The following is a 27884-nucleotide window of genomic DNA, read 5'->3' as shown; positions in this document are numbered from 1 at the left end:
GACCCCAGGACAGATCTTGGATTAAAAGCCGTTTGGGGGGTCAGATTGTGGGGACAGAGTCGCTTTAAACCACTTCCATATGAAGATATTATTATCTATTATCATTTTATGCCTAATAAGGTTTCAAACATTTCTTCTTGAATGGGTTGGCCACTTTACAGTAAAATTGTTCAGGGTTACAGTATAAGTAAATGTATCTTTCAATAGCCCCCTGTGTGCCTCGCAGAGCTGGTATCAGAAGCCCCTCCACCAGGCTGTGGCGTCCTGCTCTGTGGTGAGTCTGTCCGTAAGATGGCAAAGCGTGGAGAAGCTTGTGACCATGTCTCTCCCTATGTGTCCTCAACTAAGCCTGTATATGCCTATGGTGGACACTGAGGGAGGGATTCCTCCATGCTCGGCCATCTTATAGACAGATTCACTATTCAGGATACAGATCAGGACAGCACAGCCTGCAGGAGGGGAGTCTGTTTTAAGCTCAGTGAGGTACACAGGGAGCTGCTGTCAGTAAATGCTATGAGTACCCTTACTAATACTGTATACTGAACTATTTTACTATAAAGTGTACCTAACAAAAAAAAACTTAAGCTGGCCATACATTTACGCTAGCTGACAGCCAAACAATCTCTCTTAAAGGGAACCTGTCACCCTGAAAATTCTACTAAGCTATCAGCATCATGTTATAGAGCAGGAAGAGCTGAGTGGATTGATATATATCTTTATGAAAAAAGATTCAGTATAACTTGTAACTTTTGTTGATTCCTTTAGATTTTCGATTAGCGGTATCATTACCATTGACAGTATATTGAATGTTGTGATTTTTCCTTTAAAGGAGTCTCCTGAAGTCAGTAGAAGAGGAGCTGCACCAACGGTAACTACTAACCCTTCATGGGCGCCAACCCCTCTGTCTGCTGTAACTGTGTGTATTGCTGTCCAGTTGTAACATTTCCCCACCTCAGTGTGTGTTGTGCAGATGTATCAGAGCTTTACTTGGTGTAACCTGCATCTGTGCTCCACACTACCAACAAAAGCATAGGCAGAAATACCAACAAACTCTATACTCTGTAGCAAAACCAAGTGCCCTTAGGTACTGCATGCCATAGTCCTTTTGTAGTAGCTGTAGTATAGCTTTCTCAGAGCACTCAGCCATGGTACCTTGTTCATCTCCTTAGGGGACATGTGGCACATTTAGAAGATGATGATGATGGGGATGATGATGAATCTAAACAGTAAGTTCTTTTCAAATCTCGACTTATTGGGTCTCTGCTTCCGATGCATCTTACGAATGGGACTCAGTCTGGCTACAACAGCACAGCATTTGGCACAGCAAGACAAATCTGTGCATTAGCTTTATTTTTCTTCATCTATACACCTTGTTGCTTTTCTTAGCCTTTGCTACTAACAGGGGAAATACATTGATCTAGGCCTACAGAATTATCCATACCTATGTGCATCTTCAGAACTAGGCAGCCGGTCCCAATGCTAGAGCTAATATCTTTACGGGAAACCTCAGTTGTGGGTCTCGTGTGCCCATTTCTTCTGGATTCTGTCTTAAACGTAGGTGGTGTTTTCTGTGACTTCTGTAGCCGTGTCACGTTCCCTCATGCTATCTGTTCTACTCTGTCTCCTGGCCATCTTGTTCTGGCTTGGTCTGTGCTATCCGGCTTTTTATGTGCTACACTCCAAATGTTTTCCAACCACTGTTAATGCTGGTGATTGATTGACTAACTTATGTTTTTATTTTTAATGAAAGTATTAAGATTGCAATACTTAGTTTCCCATGTGGAGGCGCTGCTGGGACATTAATCAATTACTGCCCGATTTCTCCCCAAACTGCCAATAGCTGGAGTCCGAGTGAAGGGGGGATACAGTGTGAGCTGCTTATGGTCAGTTGGCCATTGAAAGGGGAGAATCCCTTAAAGCAGGTTTAGGCTATGAGCTATCCAACCTTGGACAGACTATCCAACATATACTAGTGTACAATGATGTCCTTGTGGTGCACGGGTGAATTTCTTATATCCACAGTCAATCCATTCGTACAAGTATAATGCGCTCCAAGGACACCAGGTCTTCAGTGAATAACGTGACCCTTTGTACATTAGTGAATGTTGAGATGTCTGTGTAGTTCCAGTTTGCATTATGTTGACTAAGTGGATTGGTGGAGTGTGGACTGAAATTGAGAGGTGCACCGGGCTGTTATTCTGCAGGTATCACAGAAGGCCATCTTGTGATAACATATAGACTGGTGCCCATTTACAAAATACAATAGACCCAGACTGACAGTTTGGCAGACTGGGCAAATGCCTGATGGGCCGCCCAGATTGCCAGTCTGTAGGCTGCCTTGGCTGGATTATAAGATGTTTCATTATTAAAAACTATACAGGCTGCAGTAAAACATCAGTCCAGGGCCAAAAAGGTAGAGAGTTCAGAGGTAGCAGTCAGTGTAGAACCCTTGTGCGTGAGGGAGACCATAAGCCCATCTACCACACCATTGGTTGGTACGGGACCCTGTTGAGTGAATTAACCTCAATAGTGACATTACATCACATGTTGTCTTGTCTCTGTTGCAGCCCAGAGATGCAGATTAGCTGCGGCCTAGTGTATAGGCAGATCTCATATACTATTGTGTTAGCACTAAATATGCACAGAAAGTACAGAAAGATGTTGAAAAAAAGCTTTTTCTCCAGTTGCATTCGGGAATGGAGAGAAGCATTTTCATCAGTCCAGGTCAAGATTAATAGAGCTTGTCTTCTCCAAGAGAAAAAGAAGGAACAAATTGGGAGCACACTTTGCCCTGGAGTAATTTCTTAAGGGCACATAGATCTTAAATGTCACATTTCCTGCTACAGCATTACATGGTGTCCTTTCTCTGCCAAGGCAGAAATATATAGGTTATTCTCCTAAGATACATTTATCTGCAAAAGAATCTTCTCCGAGCTTAGAGGAGGCAAAATAATATATTCCTTTTTCATTTATTTTCTAATTTATTGTGACCATTTCTGTAAATCAAGTAGCATCTGTCTTCTAGATAGCGTTGCATTGCTATATATACCAACTCTTAATGCGGTTAGCGGAGGTGGATATATTTTCATGGCCCACATGAAGCTCGGTGATGTCAGTGTCATCATATTAGGTCCTCATGAATGTTGATAGAGACCATAAAAGGAACATCATAGCTCTATATGTTCTCCTTAGTAATACCTTCCAAATATATTCAGTCTATTAGTACTATACTGAATAGGTTTTACAGATCTCTATTCACACAGAGCAGTGGCCTTATGCCAAATTCACTGGAAATTATCATGTTGCTTGTGTCTCCTTCATAAACCTTTTCAATATGTTTAGCTACAAGATACAGATATTAAATTAAATGAATATCTTGTACTATAAACTGTATGCTGCAAGTAGTTTGGCTACAAAATCAGTATACATTTTTTTTTTTTTTTTTTAGCATTTGTAATATTTTAGTATTCTATTACAGGTCACTTTTAGCTGATTTGAAGCATCAAATCTATATTCTGTAAGGGTAGACTATGTACTTTTGAGCATATATAAATCTATTGTTTGTGCTTTGTTCTTTACATTTTTCAGCTCGACTATAAAACCCAAGGTGCCACCACCTCTACCGCCAAAGGTTAGTGTCTCCTTCTAAAATGTTTAAATGTCGTTTTTTCTTTTTTAGCATAAAACGAATATTGGCTGTTTTATCCATTTCAGAATGGATCAAAAATGAGACCTTCCTCCTATGTCTGTCCTAATGGACACCTTGAAATCTATGGATCCATTAACAGCTCCAATCAAAAAAATAATGTGTGTGTGTGCGTATATATATATATATATATATATATATATATATATATATATATATATAGATATATACATATTTGGCAAATTAAAAGGACTATCCAAATGTCATGTGTACAGGCAGCAACAAATATATTATGCCACATGCAAGTTAGTTCAGTAAGTTAGTTCTTACTGAATTCATAGTTCCTATGAGTCTACATACAAGTATAGCCAGCCAGTGGGCCACATATAGTGAATCTGTGACCCCCTGACCGCTACTTAGCTGGTGGCCCTGCTTTATAGATGTCAATGAAGGCATTCAGGACTTTGTTGCCTGTGTCTGTAAGTTTATTTAAAACAAAAACAAAAAAAACTTTATTTTAATGTGAATAGTCACTATCATTCCCTAGGCCCTAGCACCACTACACCTCACTGTGTTTCATGCATTGTATGTATGTCACTGTTTATGTAAGGGACAGGCATACAGTGCAGTAAGGTGTAGCAGTGCTAGGGCCAATGGAATAATAGGCTCCGCCTCTTTTACACTATTCACAGCCCAAATAAAGGTTTTTGTTTTATTTTATGGAAATAAAAACACAGCCATGGGCAACATTCTGAATATTCTGAATGTTTTCATTGAGATCTATCTAGCAGTTAGCGTGTCTTTAGTTTGCTATGCTCACAGATTTAATTAAAGGGGTACTCCGGTGGGGGGCTTTTTTTTCCGATCTGACCGGGGAGGAGGTGGCTGAGGGCAACGACGTCCACTCACCTCCCCGGTTCCAGTATCGCGGTGCTCTGTTTCAAGTCCGCTCAGCCAGTCAGTGACAGAGGCGGGATCCCACCTCTGTCACTGACTGGCTGAGCGGACCTAAAACGTCACGTCTCAAGCCCGCGTCAGAGACCAGGAAGTGGCCGGGCAGTGGGGGACTGGAGCGCCGCGATACGGGACCCGCCACTGGAACCGGAGAGGTGAGTGGACGTCGTTGCTCTTAGCCACCTCCTCCCCGGCCAGATCGAAAGAAAAAGCCCCCCGCTGGAGTACCCCTTTAGGCCATGAATGAGCCATGAACATACTGAGAATACCCAGAAGATCTATGCAATTTCCAATGCAATGTAGCTAGAGTGTTTTCCTCTGTCCTCAGTTTTGCAGCTTATTTCCATAAAAGTGAATGCAACTAAATTATAATACCACACACAACCTGAGGACAGGGATGGTGCTGTTTTTACAGGAAAGTAACTGTGTTTTTTCTACTCTTGGGTAATCCCTTTAAGGGGCATTGGCACATCTACAGTACTTTGGATAATGTGCACTGCAGTCCAGCTATATCAGCCTGATGAAATAGAGCAGATGTAGAGCTCAGACTTGGGCTTGGCAGTTCACTGTGCTGCCCAGCGGTCTCCACTAATCATTACATCAATTCTTCTCAGATCCTTTGCAATGGAAACTGCCTGGAGACTGAACATTTTTCTTGCCTCTCCCATTGCTAAATTGACATTTCTAGCTGTTTCGTGCGAGCTCGACCTCTCTTCCCGCGTCTATTATTTACCTCTAAACATTTAAAGATGAGATTAATGAATTGAGAGCAAATCAAGCGCAAAAATGTGCATTAGCCCCTTGTCCCAGAGAAGATAGAAAAGAGCGCCCGGAGCTCTATGTGCATGGGCTTCCATCATCACTGCTCAGGAATATTCCCAGAGACTGTAAATAACACTGGCTTTTCCGAGAGAGAAGAAGGAAAGGAATGGGAAGTAAAGCTGACTCCGAGGCATTTGCTGAAAGCCCCTCATTTCTTAATGTTCCTCTTTCCAGGGCATTTATGTGCAGATTCTTAACCTTAGTTGTGCTGGAGGTTTTCAGCAAACATAGACCCAATTACACAGTGACCTAAATGTCTGTTATGGCATAGACACTCTCTGACCCAGCTGTAATAGGGTACCTATACATTTCTTCTTTACCCTTGCATGGAGGCATACAGAGCGGTTTTCTATTACATTCTGCAGATGCTGTATTGCAGAGATATTCTGAAGTAGTGGCATACTATTGTACTATTTTGCCTTTTTTTTTCTTTTTTTTTCTTTTTTTAAATAAAGATCTGTTCAACTCTATATAATGCGTAAGAGATTATATATAATACATAAGAGATGCATTTGTTCCATGTCCTGAGCTCAGTGCTGCCTGGTATTATCCTATACTGTGATAAATGTTGGCTATTTCTCATTACTTGTGTGACCAGAATGGAGCTGATGCTTTGTGATAATACCTCGCAGCCCCTGGGAGCTGCTGACAGTGATGTACTACCCAGGTTTCTTGTCGTAACTTTTAGACCTTTATGTATTTTTATTAAAGTCTTCAGCAGGTGGTCTAAAAGCACTTTCCATTTATGTCAATGACCGGTCGTAGTAATATGGAATCTTTTTGTTACTTTGTAGCTTTTATTCCCTTTAAAGGGATTACGTCACATAAAAATATAAGAAAATATCTGCAAGAAGAGCTTTTATTTTTTTGTTGTTGTTGTATTGTTCAGCTATGTTAGCCAGATCCCATAGACAATTAATGCTGAATTTGCTTTATTCTGACAATAAACCTAAGATAGCAGGGGGCCCAGCAGTGAGACCCCTCTGATCATACACGTATCCTTTATCCTGTAAATAGGGCATAATTAGAGATGAGCGAACTTAGAAATACGTTCAGGTTCGTCCGATCCTGAACTTTCAACATTTGATTCCCGGTGGCTGAGAGAATATGGATACTACCCTAAGCATGGAAAGCATAGATACAGCCACAAGCTTCCAACTTCTCCAGTCACCGGGAGTCAAATGCTGAGTGATCAGGATTAAGAGAACCCAAACTTACTGCAAATTTGCTCATCTCTAGGAATATTGTTATTGGTTGGACGACTCCTTTAAAGGACACTTACCACTAGGAATAACATCAGGTCCTGCAGCACAGAATACAGTGTTCTCAATGGGAAAATTTCATTTTTGTTTGTATTGTCTTCTGTATTTTGCAGCCTAAGTCAATATTCATACCCCAAGAGTCCAGTGCTTCTGAGGATGATAACCAAGGAACAATTAAGAGGTGTCCTATTTCAGAAAGCCCGGCACGGCCTGCTTCTTATGTACCTCCAAGACCACCCCCTCCCCGATTACCACCCAATAAGCCAAATGTGTTAGGTAATTTCATATATATTCCATAGCTGGTGTCAGCAGATCACTGACTTCTGTAATAATATTTTATGTAAATGTATATTTTTATATGTTTTTAATATATTAAATTAGAATTTCTGTTTTTCTCACCAGGTAATGGATTGGGTTCCTTCCAAGTGAATGGAGACAGGGACACTTCTTCACTTCCTCCTCAACAGTTAGATAGTCGGGCTTCCAAGTCACTAAGTGTGCCTACACGGAAAGAGAAGAAAGATGTGCCGGTAAGCCACCAACAACAACAAAATTAGTTGGCTAAAGTAGGCTATGGAATTTTTTTTGTTTGTTTTTGTTGCAATTTTATTTAGGTTTCTACTGTTTTTCATAATTCTGTGATAAAATTGCAAATAAACCTAAAAAAAAGGACAGCTTTTTTAATTTATAGCCTTATTTTTATGTACATAAAGCATCGATACAGCTATACATTTACAGGTGTTTCCTTTAGTTTTTATTGCATTACCTTAACATAGACTAAAAACTGTCTGGTAAAATATTAAAAGCTGCTGATGTTGTTCAAACAAGACAAAAACCCCCTCTCCTTATTAATTCCCCACTACTCCAGCATTGATGGTTCATTGGCCCCCTCGTCTTTCGAGACGCAGTGATGCCAGCAGTACAGGGCACTGATAGTTTGCAGCAGTTTGGTGCTGGCAGCTTATAAGCAGAGCTGGGCAGCAACTGCTGGAGAATCAGCACTGGATCGGTCAAGGGTTAAACAGATGAGTAGTGTTTTTTTTTTTTACTTACATTATTATACAAATTACATTTGTAGCTCTTTTTACTTCTTTCCTATTTTCATATTTCATAAACCGTCCTCTTTTGAGTTTTAAACCGCTTTAGTGTTTGTCGATTGCACCGTTTTTAGGTTGTACTGAGTTTTAGAAATTTGAAGCAATAAAAAAATGTACATGGCTTTATTATGATTTCTGCTTTGTTTTAGAAGCCAATAAGTAATGGACTCCCACCTACACCTAAAGTGCATGTAAGTAACTGGTAATGATATGACCTGCAGAATACACATTTCATATACTTTTTGTGATTGCGGCTACTGGCATCTTCAGTGTGTGGGTGTAATAACAGCAACAACTTCCCCCTCTGTACACACATAGGAAGATGTCCGTGTGTACAGGAGTCTATTAACCTTAGAGAACCCTTCACAGTATCATACTCATGCAGTGGGCTGCTGCAGGAATGGGAGTGACCTATTTTTAAGGGTTGTTTCATATATAAAATGTAGTTCAGTACTCAAGTCACTTGTGTATTTTCAGGGCAGAGGTAGCAGGTGCCTATGAGGCATGAATATGTACCGTCTGTTTATCCATACGGCAGCCTCCTCCCATACTCTATTTGGGTCTTATCTTCATCTGTAAAACCCACTCTAAATGGCCCTTTTCCCTGAAATCTTATAGGAAGCATCCCACAGCCCATCCCCCCTCTGTAAACCCACACACACCATATCACTTCAATTCAGTGCTCCTGTGTGCAGTACCATCCACCACTAAGGGTACTATTACACGGAACGATAATCGTCCCTATCCGACCGATTATCGTTCTGTGTAATAAAGACAGTGATCAGCCGTTGATCATTGTCATCGGCTGATCGTTGATATAGGTTCTGACCTATGATAGTCGGGTGCCGACCGCGCAAGTGTAATAGTGGTGCGCGGCTGACGATATACAAAGAGGAATACATACCTATCCACGCTCCAGGGCTCCTCTTCCTCTGTGCTTCTCCCCGGGTCCCCCAAGCTGCAGCTTCAGAGCGGCCTGTCTCAGCTGGCAGGCAGCTCAGCCGATCGCGGCCAGTGATTGGCTGAGTGGTCTGTCAGCTGAGACAGGCCACTCTGAAGCTGGAGCGCGCTGACCCGGGGAGAAGCATAGAGGAAGAAGAGCCCTGCCACCTGGACAGGTAATGTATACAGTTTAAGACTGGGTTCACACTACGTATATTTTAGTCAGTATTGCAACCAAAACCAGGAGTGGATTAAAAACACAGAAAGGATCTGTTCACACAATGTTGAAATTGAGTGGATGGCCGCCATATAACAGTAAATAACGGCCATTATTTCAATATAACAGCCGTTGTTCTAAAATAACAGCAAATATTTGCCATTAAATGGCGGCCATCCACTCAATTTCAACATTGTGTGAACAGATCCTTTCTGTGTTTTTAATCCACTCCTGGTTTTGGTTGCAATACTGACTGAAATATACATATACTGACTGAAATATACGTAGTGTGAACATAGCCTAAACAAGGGCTGCAAGGACATTGGTAACGATGTCCCTACAGCCCTTGTTAAACGATTATCGGTTCGTGTAATAGCCCCAGTAAACGAGCAGCGATGTAGCAGATCGGCTCTCGTTTACAGGTGTTATCGGGCCCCCATCGGCCCGTGTAATACCACCCTAAGTCAAGCCCTTCTTCTGCCATCTCCTCCATACTGTCTGTCGTCTCCCTCACAGTCTTCGGTATAATGGTATACTGGGTGATCGTCCCCACCATCTGCAGACACAAGCAAAAATAACAAAAGGGGACGCAGTTTTTCCCATCTCGATGACAGAGTGAATGAATAGTTAATAGCTATTACAGGCAGCACAGCAAGGAAAAGATGCTGCAGGCTATGCGGACAACAGAGTATACAGAATACAGATGTAGCAGAGCCATGTGCGTTGTGTGGTACTAGTATTATGACTTACACTGGGGGCAAGAACTTCACTACGCAAGATAAAAACAATAAATCATTAGGTAACTGGGTGAGGGAGGCTGAACATTCTGTGACATAAAAACATAGAAGATTGTCTGCAGAAATAGACCACTTAGTCCATCTAGTCTGCTCTTTTAACAATTAATTTCTAATCCTAGGTATGTTTAAATTCTGTTATTGTAGATTTACTTACCACGTCTGCTAGACGTTTGTTCCATGTATCTACTACTCAGTAAAGTAAAGCTGTCCCCCAGCTAACCTCGGATTATGCCCCCTTGTCCCTGTGTTCAGTTTTTTATTTTTATTTTTTTTAAAAACATTCTTTCCTGAACCTTATTTAGTCCTTTAACATATTTAAAAGTTTCGATCATGTTCCTCCTTTCCCTTCTTTCCTCCACACTTTACAGATCTAGACCCTTCAGTCTTTCCTGATATGTTTTATGACTCACACCCTCCACCATTTTTGTAGTCCATCTCTGGACCCCGTTGTATTTTATAAATATCTTTTTGTAGGTAAGGTCTCCAAAACTGTACACCGTATTTCAGATGTGATGTCACAAGAGCTCTATACAGCGGGATCACAATCTCCCTATTCTTACTGGTTATACCTCTAGCTATACACCCCAGCATGGGATTTGCTTTCCCTTTCGCCTGGCTGCACTGGTGACTTATTCTAAGGCTGTCAGAAATCACTGTCCCTAAATCCTTCTCTTCTGAAGTCTTTGCCATCGAACTGCCAATATGATACTCAGATAGAGAATAATTCCTCCCCGAGTACATTATTTTACATTTATAGACATAGAACTGCAGTGTCCATTGTTTGGATCACATATTTAGTAAAGCTAAAAAATTTTCCATATTACTGACACCTCCAGGAATATTAACTCTTTTGCACACTTTTGTGTCATCAGCAAGCAGACAAACCTTACCTACCAAACCTTCTCCTATGTCACACACTTTACCTACCAAACCTTCCCCTATTTCACTTACAAACATAATAAAAAATAGCACCCAGAACAGACTCTTTTGGTGACCACTTGTAACCAGTCTCTGCTCGGAATATACACCATTACCAACAACCCTCTGATATCTATCCTTCAGCCAACAACAAATCCACTGAACTGTCCAGGGATTAAGTCCAAATGTCAGCAACTTCTCAATGCGCTCTTTATGGGAAACTTTATTTTAGGCTTTGCTAAAGTCGAGATAGGCGATATCCACGGCACCACCTTCATCCAGCACTTTTGTGACATAATCAAAGAAATTAATGAGATTAGTCTGACATGATTTGCTGTGTATTATTAGCTGATGAGCCTGCTGGGATATCCTGCTCCGAGTGAGGCAGAGGAGCTGCTACATTTACTGTTAGCACACAGATCACCTCTGTAGCAGCTGCTGCTAAAAATATTGAGAAAATGAAGGGTAATATGTGACAGTTCAGCATGGAGCCAGTAAATTCCCCTGCGCTCTACTGTGATTACTTTCTGCAGAACAGTATGTGAATCTGTCATAGATCAAATACAAAAATAAAGTACTGTATATGTAATACAGATGGAGAATACTGAGAAGAAAAAAAATGCTATAGACGACGCTGAACACGTCACTATATGCAACCATCTAAACCATTTCTGAGAAACAGATTTCTTCTTGCTGTCAAGCCAGTCAACAGCATTAAGTTCTCCTTGACATTCACTTAGCTATACAGCTAGCATATCACTACATTACTAGGCATGTTTGCCATTCATTGTTCTGTAGACAGATGTGTGAGGTCGATTAATTGATTGATTGATCATAGTGGATAATACTCTGCTTTCCCATAAGTAGATGAGGAATACCTTAAAGAAATAATTAGTTGTGACACATCAGAAAATCCAAAAAAAAAAATGACATTGTTTCTGTAAATGCTTATTGAATCAAGGACCTTGGTAAAAATACATGAAACTATACATATAGCCTTAAAGGAAAAGCCCCGGGAAAATGATAATTTACCCACAAGGGGGGAGTGGGGCTAAATAAAAAAGCGCTGACTAACAAGCCCTATTCCTCTCCCCGTTCTTACGGTGAGTGGCGTCCCACCGCAGTCACTGACTGGTTGAGCGGCCAGTCCATCAGCCTGTGAGTGCTAGAGATTCCAGAGCCTGGCAAGGGTCCAGAGGCAGGTCCTGCCGATCACCGTGGGCATGGGGTAAGGTAAGTTCATACTCCTGTTTAAATTCTCCCTGCCCCTGCCCCTGCCGGCTGCCAAATTTTAAAAACTGCTGGACTTCTCCTTTTATAGAAAAGTGCAGATTCATACTCACAAAAATTTCACTTTTTACATTAAAACCCAGAAAATCCTGGAAATGTACATGGATTCTAAAAAAAAAACATCTTCCTTATAATGCGTATATTAGATTCATGTTTTCTTTGTCTGTTCTGATCTCAGCTGTAGGATATATAGTAAGCTGGGACTAGATGCAGGAATGATTGTATGGATTGCTTTCTGTTTCCATGTCCACCTCTTCTCATGTAATTTTGGTTATACTGCCATCTTGTGTATACTGCTGTTTTCTGCTTTACACGCTAGAACAAAGTCAGCATTTTCAGACTTCGCCTCAATAACCCACTGTGCATATCCCAGCATGGATTTTTGCTTCGGCGGACTTAGATTTTGACTATGCCAAATATCGGGTCACTACACCTCCAACCCATTTTCATGCATTTTCCACTGCTAAAATGTGGTCAGTCAGCACACCTCTGTGCTCGGTCTGCTTGTCACTCCTGTAGATGGGTGAACTGAGATGAACTCTTCAGCAGCGACGTCTCCTTATAGACCAAGACATCCAGCAGCTTCAGTCCTTTTCAGAAATTCTGAGAAAAAATCATGTGTGGCCATTTATCTAACAGACATACATGTGATTCCTTCTTCACCCCCCAGATTGATAAATCATTCATTTAATGCCCTTCTTCATTGATTATCATTATCACTGTTACTACTTTCATCCATCTATTTGTAGCAGTCTGAATAGCCTCCTAATGAATTAATATAATAGGAAACCTTACACTTTGAGGCTAGTCAATAAATAGTAGAATGATAGCAGCGGCACTCACCCATACGTGATAAAGGTTGCTTTATTTCAGGTCAGGTGCAGACATAAAAAATATATTCCACAGAATAAGGAACTACTCACTCTTTATTCTGTGAAATGCATTTTTTATGTCTGCACCTGACCTGAAATAAAGCAACCTTTATCACGTATGGGTGAGTGCCGCTGCTATCATTCTACTATTTATTGACTGTGCACGTACTGAAGGCTGAGCACCACCTGTGATTAGAAGACCCCTGGAGGTCCCATGCTGGGACTGTGGCCAGGGAGTTTTGGGGCGATGAGTGCCTACTACATTTTTCTTTCTTAATCATACTTTGAGGCTAGGTCCACCTTTGGAACCAGATTTTACATGTTACTTTAGTAACAGATGCAAACAAACCTTATGTAGTCTGATTCTGCAGTCGTTCTGCTTTCCATCTGTCCCTTACTATAGGACAGATGGAAAGCAGCATGACCACGGACCACACAGTTATGCATTGGAGTTTTAACCATTTGCAAGTTCCATCAATCTGTACTCTCCTTAGAAGGAAGACAATATTGTACCGAATGAGTTCATTTTATCCGTAAAAACAAACACAATCCCAGATGACAATAATGACAAACAAGTTGCTCTTTCAAAAAACTACAGTTCATATTTCTATTGAAAACAATGGGACTGTATTTACACATTACTAAGGTTTTACATTGTCATCCTCCATATGAAACTGTTTTGGGGTCCCCCCCCAAATGACTAGGTAGAGTAATAAACCCTGGATGCTTTAATGCATCTGGTTACAGCCAGGTGAGTCACTGGCGTTGAGTGAAGTCTTATTAGAAGGAATTACATGGTTGTGATGCTTGGTGCCTCTGATTCACTGCCTGTTTAGCTGACAAGCAAGGATGCAAGTTGTTGCTTTTCTGCCACTTATGTGCCGAAAGCAGAATTGGAATTGTGGAAGAATTACTGCCTGCCTTTGCTCAATTACAGGAATCCGAGTAAATGCAGGCAACAAATATAGATAGAAAGATCCAGAATTAGATGTGGCAAATTTATGTGATGTGTGTTTTGAAACATTCATTGCAAAGCTCCTTTCACTGAAAAACACCATTAAGAATATTTTTCATAAAAGCAGCATCTGTGCTCGAATTTCAGCAAGTCAGCTAAGCAAGACAACAGCAGAAATAAGCCGTGCCACGTTCTAGAGAGCCGCAGACTGAATGACTCATTAATTGCAGGCTGTCAGCAACACATTCACTGCTGCCAGTTACTTACAGCAAAACAGCGGGTAAGAAAAGCAGCATCGCCCAGCCCAGAGATGCCACTAATGAACTATCATGCCTATGCTTACAGGGATAATGGTATAGAAACACGTCATTTCCTGTTTCTTCTCTGACCCTGAACTATCATGTTCAATAATAACATGCCAGACGTCACACATGACAAGGCGGTGTCATCTTATGTGCCCTCTGCATTGATATCGCTCTTCATATACTGCGCTGTAAAAATCAGGGACAAGCCTTTCAAAACTACAAGTAATGGGGTTTCCAGAATTTAAGGGGGAAAGTTGAATTGAATTTAGAAATGGACACACTACTATCCATGGGCTGTGTGTGTTATTAAAGCACAACCCTGTTCATTAGAATGAGCTGCAGTGCCAGACTAAAGACAAAGATGGTGCTGATCCTGGGGCGAAGGAAGACCCTGCTCCTAACTACCATGCGACTACCACTAAAAATATACAGTTATGCACTTAGCTTTAGAAAGTAAAGCACTTACTAATGTGATGCCACATCGCTGTTCACTAGAACAAAAGAAAAAAAGAGAACAAAGTGGCACTATACATTCTAGCATTAGAGGGTTAGTAAGTGGATGTACGCTCACTAGAGATGAGCGCCACTGGAGCACGCTCAAGTCCGATTATACGGCATTTGAATACCGGTGGCTGAAGAAGTTCAATGCAATCCTAGGTCCTGAAAAACGTGGATACGGTCACAGGATGTAATGCTCTCCTATTAGGATCACGCTTTAGACACAGCTCCGCGGTCAGCATTGGATCGATGTTGTAGAAAATTGGGGGCTCTAGCCTGATGTCCCAGGAGAAGTCTTGCTCTGAAGAACTACATAGTTTATAACCGGGAATCCTGGAGAAAGTTTTGTGCCTGTCTAGCACAACCCTGATTCAAAATCTGTGTGCACCGACATACAGTGGTTAAAGCGTATAAAAAAGAAAAGAAAAAACTTTTAACTGTTTGAGGTCTGAGTGTTCCGACCATGATTCTGCATCGGGGTTGCTCCAGACATCCACATTACATTCTACAACAGCACTGTATGCATCATATGGGGGGGGGGTTTAGCTTGCCGCTTACAGGAGCCAGGTCCCATTTACAATGTGCAAAGGAATCTGTCATCACAGACCACAGGGGGAACAGTACTCCAGTAAGTACACGACTTCCGGCACTGCGTGAGCACCACAGCCTCTTGGACAAGCAGTGAATGTACATAGGAGATGACAGTTAGTAGGGGATTTATTTATTAATAAGGCAGAAAACTGCAGGTTAATTCATCTTGGAGTTCATACATAGATGTTGGAACAGCAACAAGTTATTAAAATGCAAAGCCGCTCAGAGGAATAGTCAATGTCAAACTCAACAAAAATAGAGAACAGCAACATCCGAAAAAAATCAATCTTTAAAGACGTGGCCTTAGTAGAGAAGATTGATTGCTGGTGTTCAGACTTTGTGAGAACATTCTAGTATATCCACAACTGTAAATGAGCAGGTATATAGCAAATGACCATTTATAAAACACCGCAACAATTTGACAAGCAGGACAGTGTGTTGGGACAATACATTTTCCAGGTGTTTTTCAGATCATGTTAGGCCTCGACCACACATTGTTTTTTATTTGGCTGTTTGGCATTCTGAAATAAAGGACGTTTTGGGCTTTGAGCTTAAAATAACGGCCGTCCAAAAAAATGTGTCAAACAGCCAAAAAAAACTAAAACATTCTGTGGTAAATGAAAATGACCTGTAGTTTAAATACTTTTTTTAAAGAATCTTGCCGTTTCCATTCTATCCACTTGTCTTAAAACCAAGATGAATGTTCCTGTTGTGTAAAGAGTGCCCTTCTTATCATCACAGACAGGAGTACAGTGATAGGTGACACCAATATATAGATACAGGTACAGCTCATAACTCAGCCCTCTCCCTGTAGAATAACCTCTATAAAGGTCACTAAAAACACCCTAAAGACTTTCACATTCATCTAATTGGAAACCTGTCTATTGAGACCTGTGATTCCTGGGGCTGGTTGTAAGGCATATCACTAAATGTCTTGCTCAATCGAGATGCCAGCCCTGTAATATTTTAAACAGAAAAACATTGGGAAACAATAATGTCGCTCACGTTTAAGGGGTCCACTGTTCACCAGTGCAGCAGTCTTCATATAGGTAACAGCCCAGTTTCTCAATTAGGGATTGAGTATCACTTGTATAAAATCTGAGGAATGGGTATTATTACACCGAAACACATTATTTCTGGGGAAAATAAAACAATTGGCAATCAATATTTTGGACTCTGGTGTGCCATCATCAGTAGCACAGTCTCCAGGTTATAACTTTTTATTGGATCCATTGTCTCTGTAATATGACAGGAGTGGTCATGTTTACAAGGTCGCCCTTCACCTTAGGTTTAAAGTGTCACTGTCGTGAATTTTTTTTTGCAGAAATCAATAGTCCAGGCGATTTTAAGAAACTTTGTAATTGGGTTTATTATCCGAAAAATGCATTTTTATCATGAAAAAGCAGTTTGAAGCTCTCCCCCCTGTCTTCATTGTTCTCCTATGGAGAGAGCTAAAGAAAAGACCAAAACAGGACAACAAAGAGTTAATCTACAAATCCCTCACCCGTTATCTGTTCTGACCATCACCAGTGACCTGTCTGACCTCAGATTACAGCTGTCACCCAGCTCCGTGCCTGTAATCCTCTGTTATCTGCTTTCTGCTGCCGGCTAACTCCCTCCTTCCTCCTCCCCCCTCCCCTCTCCCTAGAGCAGACAGGGGACGTCTCCTGCAACAAGTCACAATTTTCAGATTTTTCAGAGTGGATGAAAAAGAGGAAGGAGGGGGGGACCTGGGAAAAGGCTTTTTACATGCAGATAATGGCAGATTTGGCTAATAAACCCAATTACAAAGTTTCTTAAAATCGCCTGGACTATTGATTTCTGCAAAAAAAAAAAAATACGACAGTGACTCTTTAACCCCTTAACGACATCGGGCGTAAACTTACGCCCTCGCGCCCTGGTACTTGGCGCATCAGGGCGTAAATTTACGCCCGATGTTTCCCCGATCGCTGCGTGTTCACACACAGCGGTCGGGGAAGATGGCCTGCTATAAATCATAGCAGGCCATCTTAGCTTCACGGCACGGGGGGTGGTTAACACCCCCCGTGCTTACGATCGCCGCTATAGGCTGATCAATTCAGATCAGCCAATAGCGGCGATCGGAACCTTTCCGGGTCATCGGCGACCCGATGACCCGGAAAAAAATGGCGGTCGGTGCTGTCCGAGGACGGCACCGACCGCCATTACTGTAAAAAGTAATGGTGATCGCCGTGCCACCGGCCCGATCGCCGTGAACGGCCGGCCGGTACCGGCCGGCCATTCACGGCGATCGGGCCGGTGGCACGGCGATCAGAGTCCCACAATATAGTAAATACCTGCCCTGGACCCCTCAGCTAGGCAGCCGAGGGGTCCAGAGCAGGTATTTGTACATTACTCACCTGTCCCGGGCTCCTGATCGGCGTCTTCCGGGTTCGCGGCATCCTCGTCTTCGTTCGGGTCTTCGGCTTCTTCCGTGACGTCACGTTCGGCTTCTCTCGGCTATTTTCGGCTCCAGCGTCGGCTCTTTCCGTATTTTGCGCTCTGCTGCCCTCTAGCGGCTGATATGTGTAATACACTTATCAGCAGCTACAGGGATGTTCAGAATTTTTTATTTTTTTTTTTCAAATTTTTTTTTTTCTATTTTCCGCACCCTATCGCCGCTGAGTGTTGATCAGCATCGCACGAAAGTGCGCTGCTAATCAGCAACTCCTCCTTTTTGGCGTAGGGTGTTTTTTTTCTATATTCTACTGCCACGGTCTGCTTATAAGTGCCGCACATAAGTGCGGCATTTATCAACAACTCCTTTGTTGGCGTAGGTTTTTTTTTTATACTTACTGTAAAAAAACACGTAAAAAACACTACATTACACCACACTACATTGAATAAAGTTTGACACTACACCACTACATACCCCATATACTAATCCCCGTATAAAGATGGCCCCCTGGGTGTTTTCGGCGTCAGAGGGATACGTTATTATTACCTCCGACACCGAAACAGCCAGTGAGGATGAATGGGGGGTCCTTCGTTCCTCCATTCATCCTCATCATCCTCATCCTCCAGTGACGTGTCTGGGGGTAGTGTAGCGTACGCTGCCCCCCAGACACATCTTTTCCGCCAGTACCGTCCCAATAAGAGATGACGGTATGGAGTGAAATTCTACAAACTCTGTGAGCGTACCTTAGGGTACACTTACAGATTTAGGGTACGTGTACACTGCGGAATGGCGAAGGATAACCCTTCGTGCATTCCACAGCTGGCACCCGCCGGCGGACTGATGCAGGCATGTGTCTCCACCCGTGTCATAGACTCCATTCTATGCACGGGCGGATTCCATCGTCCATCCAAAGAATGAACACGTTGGACGGAGAGCGGAATCCGCCCGTGCATAGAATGGAGTCTATGACACGTGTGGAGACGCGCGCCTGCATCAGTCCGCCGGTGGGTGCCAGCTGTGGAACGCACGAAGGGTTATCTGTCGCGATTCCGCAGTGTGCACGTACCCTTAGAGTGTATGTAGGAAGGGACACCCGAATCCAGCCCCCAGATGCCCCCCTCCCCCCCATCCTCGGAGTTAGTGGGAAGATCGTCCGGGAACTGATCTTCCCACTGCTGGATAAAGGTCACCACCCGTACGGGGATAACTTTTATACCAGCACCCCCCTCCTCTGGTCTCTCGCTGCCCTGTAGCTTGCGGCACGATCCGAACATATCAGAAGTAGTAATAGCGCCCTAATATTTAGCAGCCATGGAGCGGACCCAGCGCTTCTGGATATGAAGGACCCCGTATCGCACCAGGGCAACATTTTCCAGGTGACGTCCCCCACACTGGAGAAAGGGAGACCCCAGAAGAAGTGCAGAGTGTGGTGTAACAGGGGGATCAGGAAGGACAACATTTTCCAGTGTGACGCCTGTCCTGATCACCCCGGCCTCTGCATACTGGATCGCTTCAAGGCGCACCACACGTCATTGGGGTTCTACATTATCTAAATTCTGTCCCTTATTCCTATTTCAGGGGTCACGTTGATCCAGGGATTATTCTGATCGCCATTATGGAGTCGGGAAGGAATTTTTCCCCTGTGATGAGGCTACTGTCGTCTGCCTTACGAGGGTTTTTTTTTGCCTTCCTCTGGATCAACACAGGTTGAATTTGATGGACACCTGTCATTTTCAACCTTATAAACTAATAATTGGCCTAATACCCCCAAAATAAATTAGAATTGTCCCTTTTCCCCAGCTAAATAGGTATGGCCGCCATTCCCATTAGAGGATGCCATGATGCAATTACAAAGCCTCTGTGCGGCCAGGACAGTAGAAACCCCCCACAAGTGACCCCATTCTGGAAACTACACCCCATAAGGAATCTAAGAAGGGGGGCAGCGGGGATATGGCCCCCTGGTGACGGCCACATTTGGGACGTGAAAATGAAAAAAATTGTATTTTTTATTTTCTCGGCACATGTTCTACGTAAGTGCCCGTCACCAGTGGGGTCCATATGCTCACTGCACCCCTTGTTGGATTCCTTATGGGGTGTAGTTTCCAGAATGGGGTCACTTGTCGGGGGTTTCTACTGTCCTGGCAGCACAGGAGCTTTGTAATTGCGACATGGCCTCCATCCTCCATTCCAGCCTCTAAATGGCGCTCTGTCCCTTTGGTGACTTGCCCTGTGCCCATATGGCACATTATGTCCACATGTGGGGTATTTTCGTACTCAGGGGAAATTACCCTACACGTTTTGTGTTCATTTTCTTTTTTAACCCCTTGTGGAAATGGAAAAAAATCAAGGCTAGACCAATATTTAGTGTAATTTTTGTAAAATTTTTACTCTAAATCATTAATCTTGTCATGTTTTTTCATTTTCACAAGGGGTTAAAAGATAAAAAAAACATTTAATGTGTAGAGCAATTTCCCCTGAGTTTGGAAATACCCCACATGTGGACATAAAGCGCCATGCGGGTGCAGGGTAAGCCTCCGAAGGGAAGAAGCGCCATTTGGTTTTTGAAGGCTGGATTTGGATGGAATGGATTTCGAGGGGCCATGTTGCATTCAAAAGGCCCCTGTGTTGCCAAGACAGTTGAAACCCCCCACAAGTGACCCCATTATGGAAACTGCACCCCTCAAGGAATGTAACAAGGGGTGTAGTGAGCATATGGACCCCACGGGTGACGGACACAAATGTGGAACAATGTGGCGTGAAAATGAAGTATTACATTTTTTACACTATAATGTTGGTTTAGCCTTGAATATATCATTTTCACAAGGGGTTAAAAGAGGAGAAAAAAAACTAAATGTGTAGCGCAATTTCCCCCGAGTCCGTAAATACCCCACATGTGGACATAAAGCGCCATGTGGGCGCAGGGCAAGCCTCCGAAGGGAACGAGCACCATTTCGTTTTTGAAGGCTAGATTTGGATGGAATGGATTTTGAGGGGCCATGTTGCATTCAAAAGGCCTCTGTGTTGCCAAGACAGTTGAAACCCCCCACAAGTGACCCCATTATGGAAACTACACCCCTCAGGGAATGTAACAAGGGGTGTAGTGAGCATATTGACCCCACTGGTGACGGGCACAAATGTGGAACAATGTGGCGTGAAAATGAAATATTACATTTTTTACACTATAATGTTGGTTTAGCCTTGAATTTATCATTTTCACAAGGGGTTAAAAGAGAAAAAAACACACAATATGTGTAGAGCAATTTCCCCCGAGTCCGTAAATACCCCACATGTGGACATAAAGCGCCATGTGGGCGCAGGGCAAGCCTCCGAAGGGAAGGAGCGCCATTTGGATTTTGGAGGTTGGATTTGGCTAGAATGGATGATGAACGCCATGTCACATTTACAGAGCCCTCCTGCTGCCAAAACACTGGAAACCCCCCACAAGTGACCCCATTCTGGAAACTGCACCCCTCAAGGAATCTAACAAGGGGTGCAGTGAGGATATGGACCCCTTGATGACGGGCACATTTGTGCCATGAAAGTGAAAAAATGAAATTTTTCCCTTTCACGTCACATTGTTCCACATTTGTGCCCGTCACCAGTGGGGTCCATATGCTCACTGCACCCCTTGTTAGATTCCTTGAGGGGTGTAGTTTCCAGAATGGAATCACTTGTGGGGGGTTTCCAGTGTTTTGGCAGCACGAGGGCTCTGTAAATGCGACATGGCCCTTGAAATCCTTTTCAGTGAAATTCAGCTTCCAAAAGCCAATTGGCGCTCCTTCCCTTTGGAGGCTCGTCCTGCGCCCCCTTGGCACTCTATCGCCACATGTGGGGTATTTCTGTACTCGGGAGAAACTGCGCTACACATTTTTTGTCTTTTTTTGCCTCTTATCCCTTTAAGAAAATGAAAAATTGAAGGCTAGAACAACGTTTTAGTGTAAAAAATAAATTTTTCTTTTTTCACGCCATATTGTTCGGAAAATCTGTGAAGCACCTGTGGGGTCCAGATGCTCACCGCACCCCTTGTTACATTCCTTGAGGGGTGTAGTTTTCTAAATGGTGTCCCTTTAGGGGTGTTTTTTAGGTTTTGACACCCCAGAGCCTCTGCCAACCTGAAGTGGTACAGTCAAAAATGACCAAATATAACGGAGGCGTTGAAATTCACTAGGCGCTCCCTTATATCTGAGGCTTGTGGTTGCGTCAAATAGCGCAATAGGGCCACATATGGGGTATTTCTATAAACTGCAGAAACGGGGCAATAATTATTGGGGTGCATTTCTCTGGTAATAGGTTTATAATTATGAAAAATATTGGATTACAATAAAATCTCTGCACAGAAAATTAAAATTTTCAAATTCCTTACACACTTGGCTTTTATTTCTGTGACTCCCCTAAAGGGTTTAAAACACTTTCTGGATGTGCTTTTGCAGAGTTTGGGGGGTGCAGTTTCTGAAATGGGGTGCTTTGTGGGGCTTTCTAACATACAGGCCCCTCAAATACACTTTAAACCTGAACAGGTCCCTAAAAATATCTGATTTTGAAATTTTACTGAAAATTTGGAAATTTGCTGCTAATGTTTTAAGCTTCCTATCGTCTAAAAAAAATGAAAGATAGTTTAATAAATGCCGCCAACATAAAGTAGACATGTTGCTAATGCTATTTAATATATAATTTATGTGGTATAACCACTTTCTGTATACGCAAAGAAGTTTCAAAGTTGGAAAAATGCATTTTTTCACATTTTTTCACCTTATTTGTTTTTTTTTCATAAAGATTTGTTATGAGTATCGACTCCAATTTACCAGAAATGTAAAGTACAATATGTCACGAGAAAACAATCTCAGAATCAGCCGGATAGGTAAAAGCATCCCGAAGTTATTAATGACTAAAGTGACACTGGTCATATTCATAAAATTTGTCTCTGTCATTAAGGCCATTTCAGGCTCTCTCCTTAAGGGGTTAAGTATGTTTTCCAGCAACATTATTTCATGAATGCATTGGCTGCTTTATGAATCCTGTTACATGCCGTCACCACTACCTGTTTTGGCTATATGAAGCTATTTTTATGTGCCTTTTTTTTTTTTTTTTAACAGATGGGTGCATGTTTCTCAAAAGTGTTTAATGGCTGTCCCCTGAAGATCTATTGTGCGACATCATGGATAAATCCAGAAACAAGAGGTATGTGTTCTTTACATTCCAGAGACCAAGCATAAAATTTACATCTCATATGCTGCATAGTAGGCAAATCCACATCAATTTACCTGTCACAGGAAATACCCAATAAAGTTTTTAGGAGACTAAAGCCCTTATTACATGGGCAAACTTCAGGAGCAAGCAAGTGCCGACCTGTCGGCAAGGAGCGGTGGGGGGGGGGGGGGGGCTCCCCGGAAGATCTTTAGATCAGCCAGGGAAGATCATTAGATTGGCCATGGAGCTCATAGATGGTAATGGCGGTGCCGCCCCTCCTGTTAAGCAGGGCAACGGCAGCAGATCGTTGCTCTCCACCTCGTTTGTCTTTTAACATGTTGCAAGACAACAATCAGCTGACATTGTTCATGTCGGCCGATCGTTGCCTTTTATTACACAAAGCGATTATTGGCCGTAATGGCTGAAAGTCCGACGAATATGGATGATAATCGCTTTGTGTAATGGGGCGTTAACTCTAGTATATGTTTGTTAGACTTGTGTGCCAGCAAGGCATACCCCACATGACAAGTAAAGCTACCAGATGGAGACAGCCCAATTGGCAAATGGAGATCCAGAGTTGGCATTCAGTATAGAGCAGAAGAGATGACGGCACATGTTGATACGTACTACTTTATCTCTTATGGTCACGTGCCACCAGGGCTGGAGGATTCATACTCTCTTCCTTTCAGATCAGTATCTGATATTTGGTGCGGAGGAAGGAATCTACACCTTGAATTTGAATGAACTGCATGAAACGTCAATGGAACAGGTATTGCCTAAACTTTGACACTTTGTAATATTATATGTCATTTGCTATATGTACATGAATACCAGTGACAATTCCTGATCTTGTCTCCTCAGCTTTTCCCAAGAAGATGTACATGGATGTATGTAATGAATAACTGCCTTCTTTCTATATCTGGTATGTGATCATTTATTAATGATTGTCTGTAATGAGTGACATCAGGCATTTCGGTATTGGATTGCCTTCTGGTTTGGTCACACTGGCTTTCATGTTCTCTGTGCTCACTATGCCTCATGTCAGCTAATACTAAGATACTGCCTCTCTGTCATATGCAGGTAAAGCCTCCCAACTATATTCTCACAATCTCCCTGGATTGTTTGATTATGCCAGACAAATGCAGAAATTACCTGTTGCCATCCCAGCTCACAAGCTTCCTGACAGAATATTACCCAGGTGGGTATTGGGTGAATAAAACTGACATTCATTTGCCTTGATGACCTTATGTTTGGCATCTTGAGGCTCAGTTTTAGGGCTCATGCATACAGAAAAGTTATGGGGCTGCCATAGAGGTACATAAACTTCACGGTATGTATGGATGTTTCTAGAGGAGAATATCTCTGAATTCAGGGCCTGGCTGCGCATGTAAAGCAGAACACAAGGTATAGATGACTCCATAGTCAGGAGCCATCTATAGTCAGTGAGCAGACTTATGTTGCGTTTACACGGAACGATAATTCGCCCGATCGTACGATTAACAATTTCGAAGGAACAATTTTTTTTTTATAACGATCAGCGTTTAGACGGAACGATATATCTCCCACATAGGAAAAATCTGTGAACGACTGTTTACACGGAACGATCGGCGAATTTTTTGCGATCAACGATTTTAGAACACGTTGTAAGATCAAAATGAACAATTTCTCGCTCGTCGTTTTATCGTTCGCTGCGTTTACACTTACGATTATCGTTCAGATTCGATCGTTATCGTACAAATTTGCACGATAATCGTTTAGTGTAAACGCAGCATTAATTCTCCGAATCTGAGCGCCCAGCATTTGATTCCCAGCATCTGGGAATCAAATTCACACAAGTATTGTTTTATGGCTTGTTGTTCTGAAAGGAGCTTGTCAAATGACCGTGTTCTGCACCACAAAGGGAATTATTATGGTGTCCCTGGGAGCATTGATTTCCAGTTAAAATACAATGTAGTTATTAGAATTTATATACTGTGCAACAACACTTACTATCCGCTACATGGTTATTGTCTATTGATTCCTGTTTTTACTGCGTTCTACAGAAAGTTTGCCGTTTCTGCAAAAATACCCGATACAAAATGGTGTCAAAAGTGCTGCGTTGGTAAGTGTTACCTTCTTAGAACCTTTACGCATGAGGGAGGATGTGTGCGTTCTTTTTTTATCCATTAGCAAGTAATATGATGTAGTATTATACTAAAGCACAGATTCACGTTTCCATATCAAAGTATATGATCAAAGGTTATTTGTGGGGGTTTGGCCATTCTGCTTATAGTGTAAATCTCGGCAGTGTTGGTGGTGCTGACACTGAAATGAGTGGGATTGTAGCATGTGTCTGAAGATCTTTAAATGCTGGCTAACCCTGTTATCATCATATTATTACCATCCAATTGCACCTTTCACTTATCAGCACACTATCTTAGCACCCTAGACACAAATATATGGAGCAGATATCATCATGGTGATAAGCCAACAATTCTAGATTTCCTAAAAGGTGTTTTTTAGGGTAATATAAAACCGTGCATCCTGCCTCCTCATGCAGTAACGCAATACATAAGTCTATTATTGCCGCATCCCCTGCTGCTTCAGCTGTGTCATCTTCTGGCCCCACCTGTGTTCCTGTTCTGCTGGCAACCATTGACATCCTGTGAACAGGGAAGTGCAATAGCATCTGAAGCCAGCAGAACAGAAAGACAGCCGGGATCGGGATGTGACAGAGGAAGTAGTGAGGCAGCAGATATGGCTTTTTTTATAGTTTTATTGCATGGAGAGGCAGGATGCATAGTTTTATATTTCCCTAGAAAACCCCTTTAAGATTGTGTGTTTTTAAATTTTAAGGCTGTTGTTGTATATTTTCAATTGTAAAATATTTTAATACCAACTAAAACGTTGTCACAAGTAAAAGAAAGTACACCCTCTTTGAATTCTGGGGTTTTATGTATGGACATCATATTAAAGGACACTATTTTACATCATGGTGCACATTGGCACCAGTGGTAAAGTTGGAGGTAGCATGTCCTTAAAATTATTTCAGGGACTTAGGCAGGAAGCTTAAGATAAGGACCTCCTAGGTGATATTTTCCAAAATATTACATGTACCACCAGCCACACCAGAAAAACAGCGGGATAGTAGGGTGGTAAATAGGTGGCTCAAGATCTGATGTAGGTTAGAGAGGTTTTGGTTCATGGACAACTGGACCAACTTCTTTGTCCATAATAGGCTCTACAGTAGGGGTGGGCTGCATATCAATGGGGAGAGTGCAGCTGTGCTGGGGGAGAAGATGGCTAAGATTGTTTAAACTGGGCACTGGAGGGGAGGACAACTACAGTATAGAAGATGAAAATGGGAGTGAAGCAGTGGAAAGGGATAGAACAGTCACTAGTGATAAGAGGAGGATTAAAAGATAAATGGATAAACATATTAAATGTATCTATACAAATGCTAGAAGCCTCACTAATGAAGCTGAGGAATTAGAACTGATAATGGCAGTAGAGGAATATGCAGATGTGTAATCAGCCGATTACAGGACCAAGAGTCGAATCCACACCAGGTATAATAAGCGCAGGAGTATTCAGATTTGCACACAGCGGTGCAACCAGGGATCATCCAGAGGTAGATGGCATAGTAAACATATACTCTTTATTGCAACTCATTTCAGCCCTATATTGTCTAACATGGGCCTTTATCAAGCATGATGCTTGATAAAGGCCCATGTTAGACAATATAGATCCGAAACGCGTTGCAATAAAGAGTATATGTTTACTATGCCATCTACCTCTGGATGATCCCTGGTTGCACCGCTGTGTGCAAATCTGAATACTCCTGCGCTTATTATACCTGGTGTGGATTCGACTCTTGGTCCTGTAATCGGCTGATTACACATCTGCATTTGCTTCTCCCACCGTCGGTGGTGACGTCCCCCAGTACAGCTGCGGAGTACACCCCTTTATGCTGCATATAGAGTTGTGCCTAAATTTTGCACAACCTATCCAGGTGAGTGGATCCCTGTAAGACCCTGCTACCATTTTCCTGGTCATCTTTTATCACACGAGGAAGCGCCCCTTGTCTCTCTCTTTCTCAGTAGAGGAATATGATATAGTGGGGATAAGCAAGACATGGCTGGATGATATCTGTGACTGGGCGGTTAATCTGCAGGGTTATGGCCTGTTCTGAAATGACCATACAAATAAGAAAGGGGAGGGGTATATGCCTATATGTTAATTCCTGCCTAAGGGTACAAACACACGTATCGGATTCACAGCGGAATTTATCACTGCTAATTTGCAGCTAAATCCGCTGCAAATCCCTTGCCTGTTCGTTTCTATGAGAATACATACTTGCAGGATCCTGACAAGTATGTAAGTGACAGCCCCCCTTAACCCCCACTGGCCGAAACATACATTACCTGCTCCACACTCCGGCTTGCTTCGGGGTTCCCGGCTGGACATCCCAGTCAGGCAATCAGTGCTCTGCCCTGCCGCAGCGCACTGATTGGATGAGCGGGGCATCCAAATGCTGGTAGCCCCTGCAGCGTGGAGCAGGTAATCTGCGAGCAGCTGTAAATCAGGTGCGGGGGGAGGCCACACAACTTTCCCACGCCAACCCACCTATTGAATGAGCAGGGGATACAGCAGGTGTACGCCAGGGAAAAGGGGCAAATCTGCACCCTCTCGCTTGCATACGCCAAGGGCGTAGCTTTCATAAATGTTCCCCGACGTTTTTTTTTTTATTGTGTGCTGATTCATAATACCATAGAACCCAAAAAGCATGTACTTTCTTTTCTCATGGCTATATCTTTTCCTGTGACTTTACATTAGTGAATTAGGTAATACATTACTAAAGGTTTTTTTTTTTTGTTTTTTTTTTAATAGGTTTAGTTTACAGCAAGGTTTTATTCAGTTCTTCCAGGTCAAATGAAATGTTATACTGTACATCTTTGTAATTCTTTGCTCCATTTATTACGGAGAGGCTACTTTTGTAAAATCGGTTGCTTCGTCCTCAAACCGAGCTGTTTGAGGGGTTCACATGGCACGCTTCTACCAGACCCTTGCTCACATTTAGCCAAGAGTCAGTAAATGCTCAGTTTGCTGTATGTAAAAGGAAGCTGACACAGCGCC

General features: G+C 42.5%; 1 protein-coding gene across 6 annotated transcripts in view; it reads left to right on the top strand.

Moving 5' to 3' along the window:
- MAP4K3 (mitogen-activated protein kinase kinase kinase kinase 3) overlaps positions 1-27884 on the top strand; it is a 185063-nt gene that overhangs the window by 141036 nt on the left and 16143 nt on the right. For 5 of the 6 annotated variants that reach the window (XM_069955268.1, XM_069955270.1, XM_069955271.1 and 2 more), the window contains 11 exons: positions 830-868; positions 1170-1226; positions 3589-3631; positions 6798-6960; positions 7087-7214; positions 7931-7972; positions 22676-22760; positions 23459-23538; positions 23631-23691; positions 23850-23967; positions 24812-24870. In XM_069955268.1, the coding sequence (XP_069811369.1) occupies positions 830-868; positions 1170-1226; positions 3589-3631; positions 6798-6960; positions 7087-7214; positions 7931-7972; positions 22676-22760; positions 23459-23538; positions 23631-23691; positions 23850-23967; positions 24812-24870 (875 nt within the window). The remainder of the gene's footprint in view (positions 1-829; positions 869-1169; positions 1227-3588; positions 3632-6797; positions 6961-7086; positions 7215-7930; positions 7973-22675; positions 22761-23458; positions 23539-23630; positions 23692-23849; positions 23968-24811; positions 24871-27884) is intronic. The other variant, XM_069955269.1, reaches the window with a different exon arrangement.

This window comes from Dendropsophus ebraccatus, chromosome 15 (genome assembly GCF_027789765.1).
Source record: "Dendropsophus ebraccatus isolate aDenEbr1 chromosome 15, aDenEbr1.pat, whole genome shotgun sequence".
In the NCBI taxonomy this organism is placed as follows: Eukaryota; Metazoa; Chordata; class Amphibia; order Anura; family Hylidae; genus Dendropsophus; species Dendropsophus ebraccatus.
Note: the sequence above shows the minus strand (reverse complement) of the source record. Positions and strands in the feature narration are given on the sequence as shown.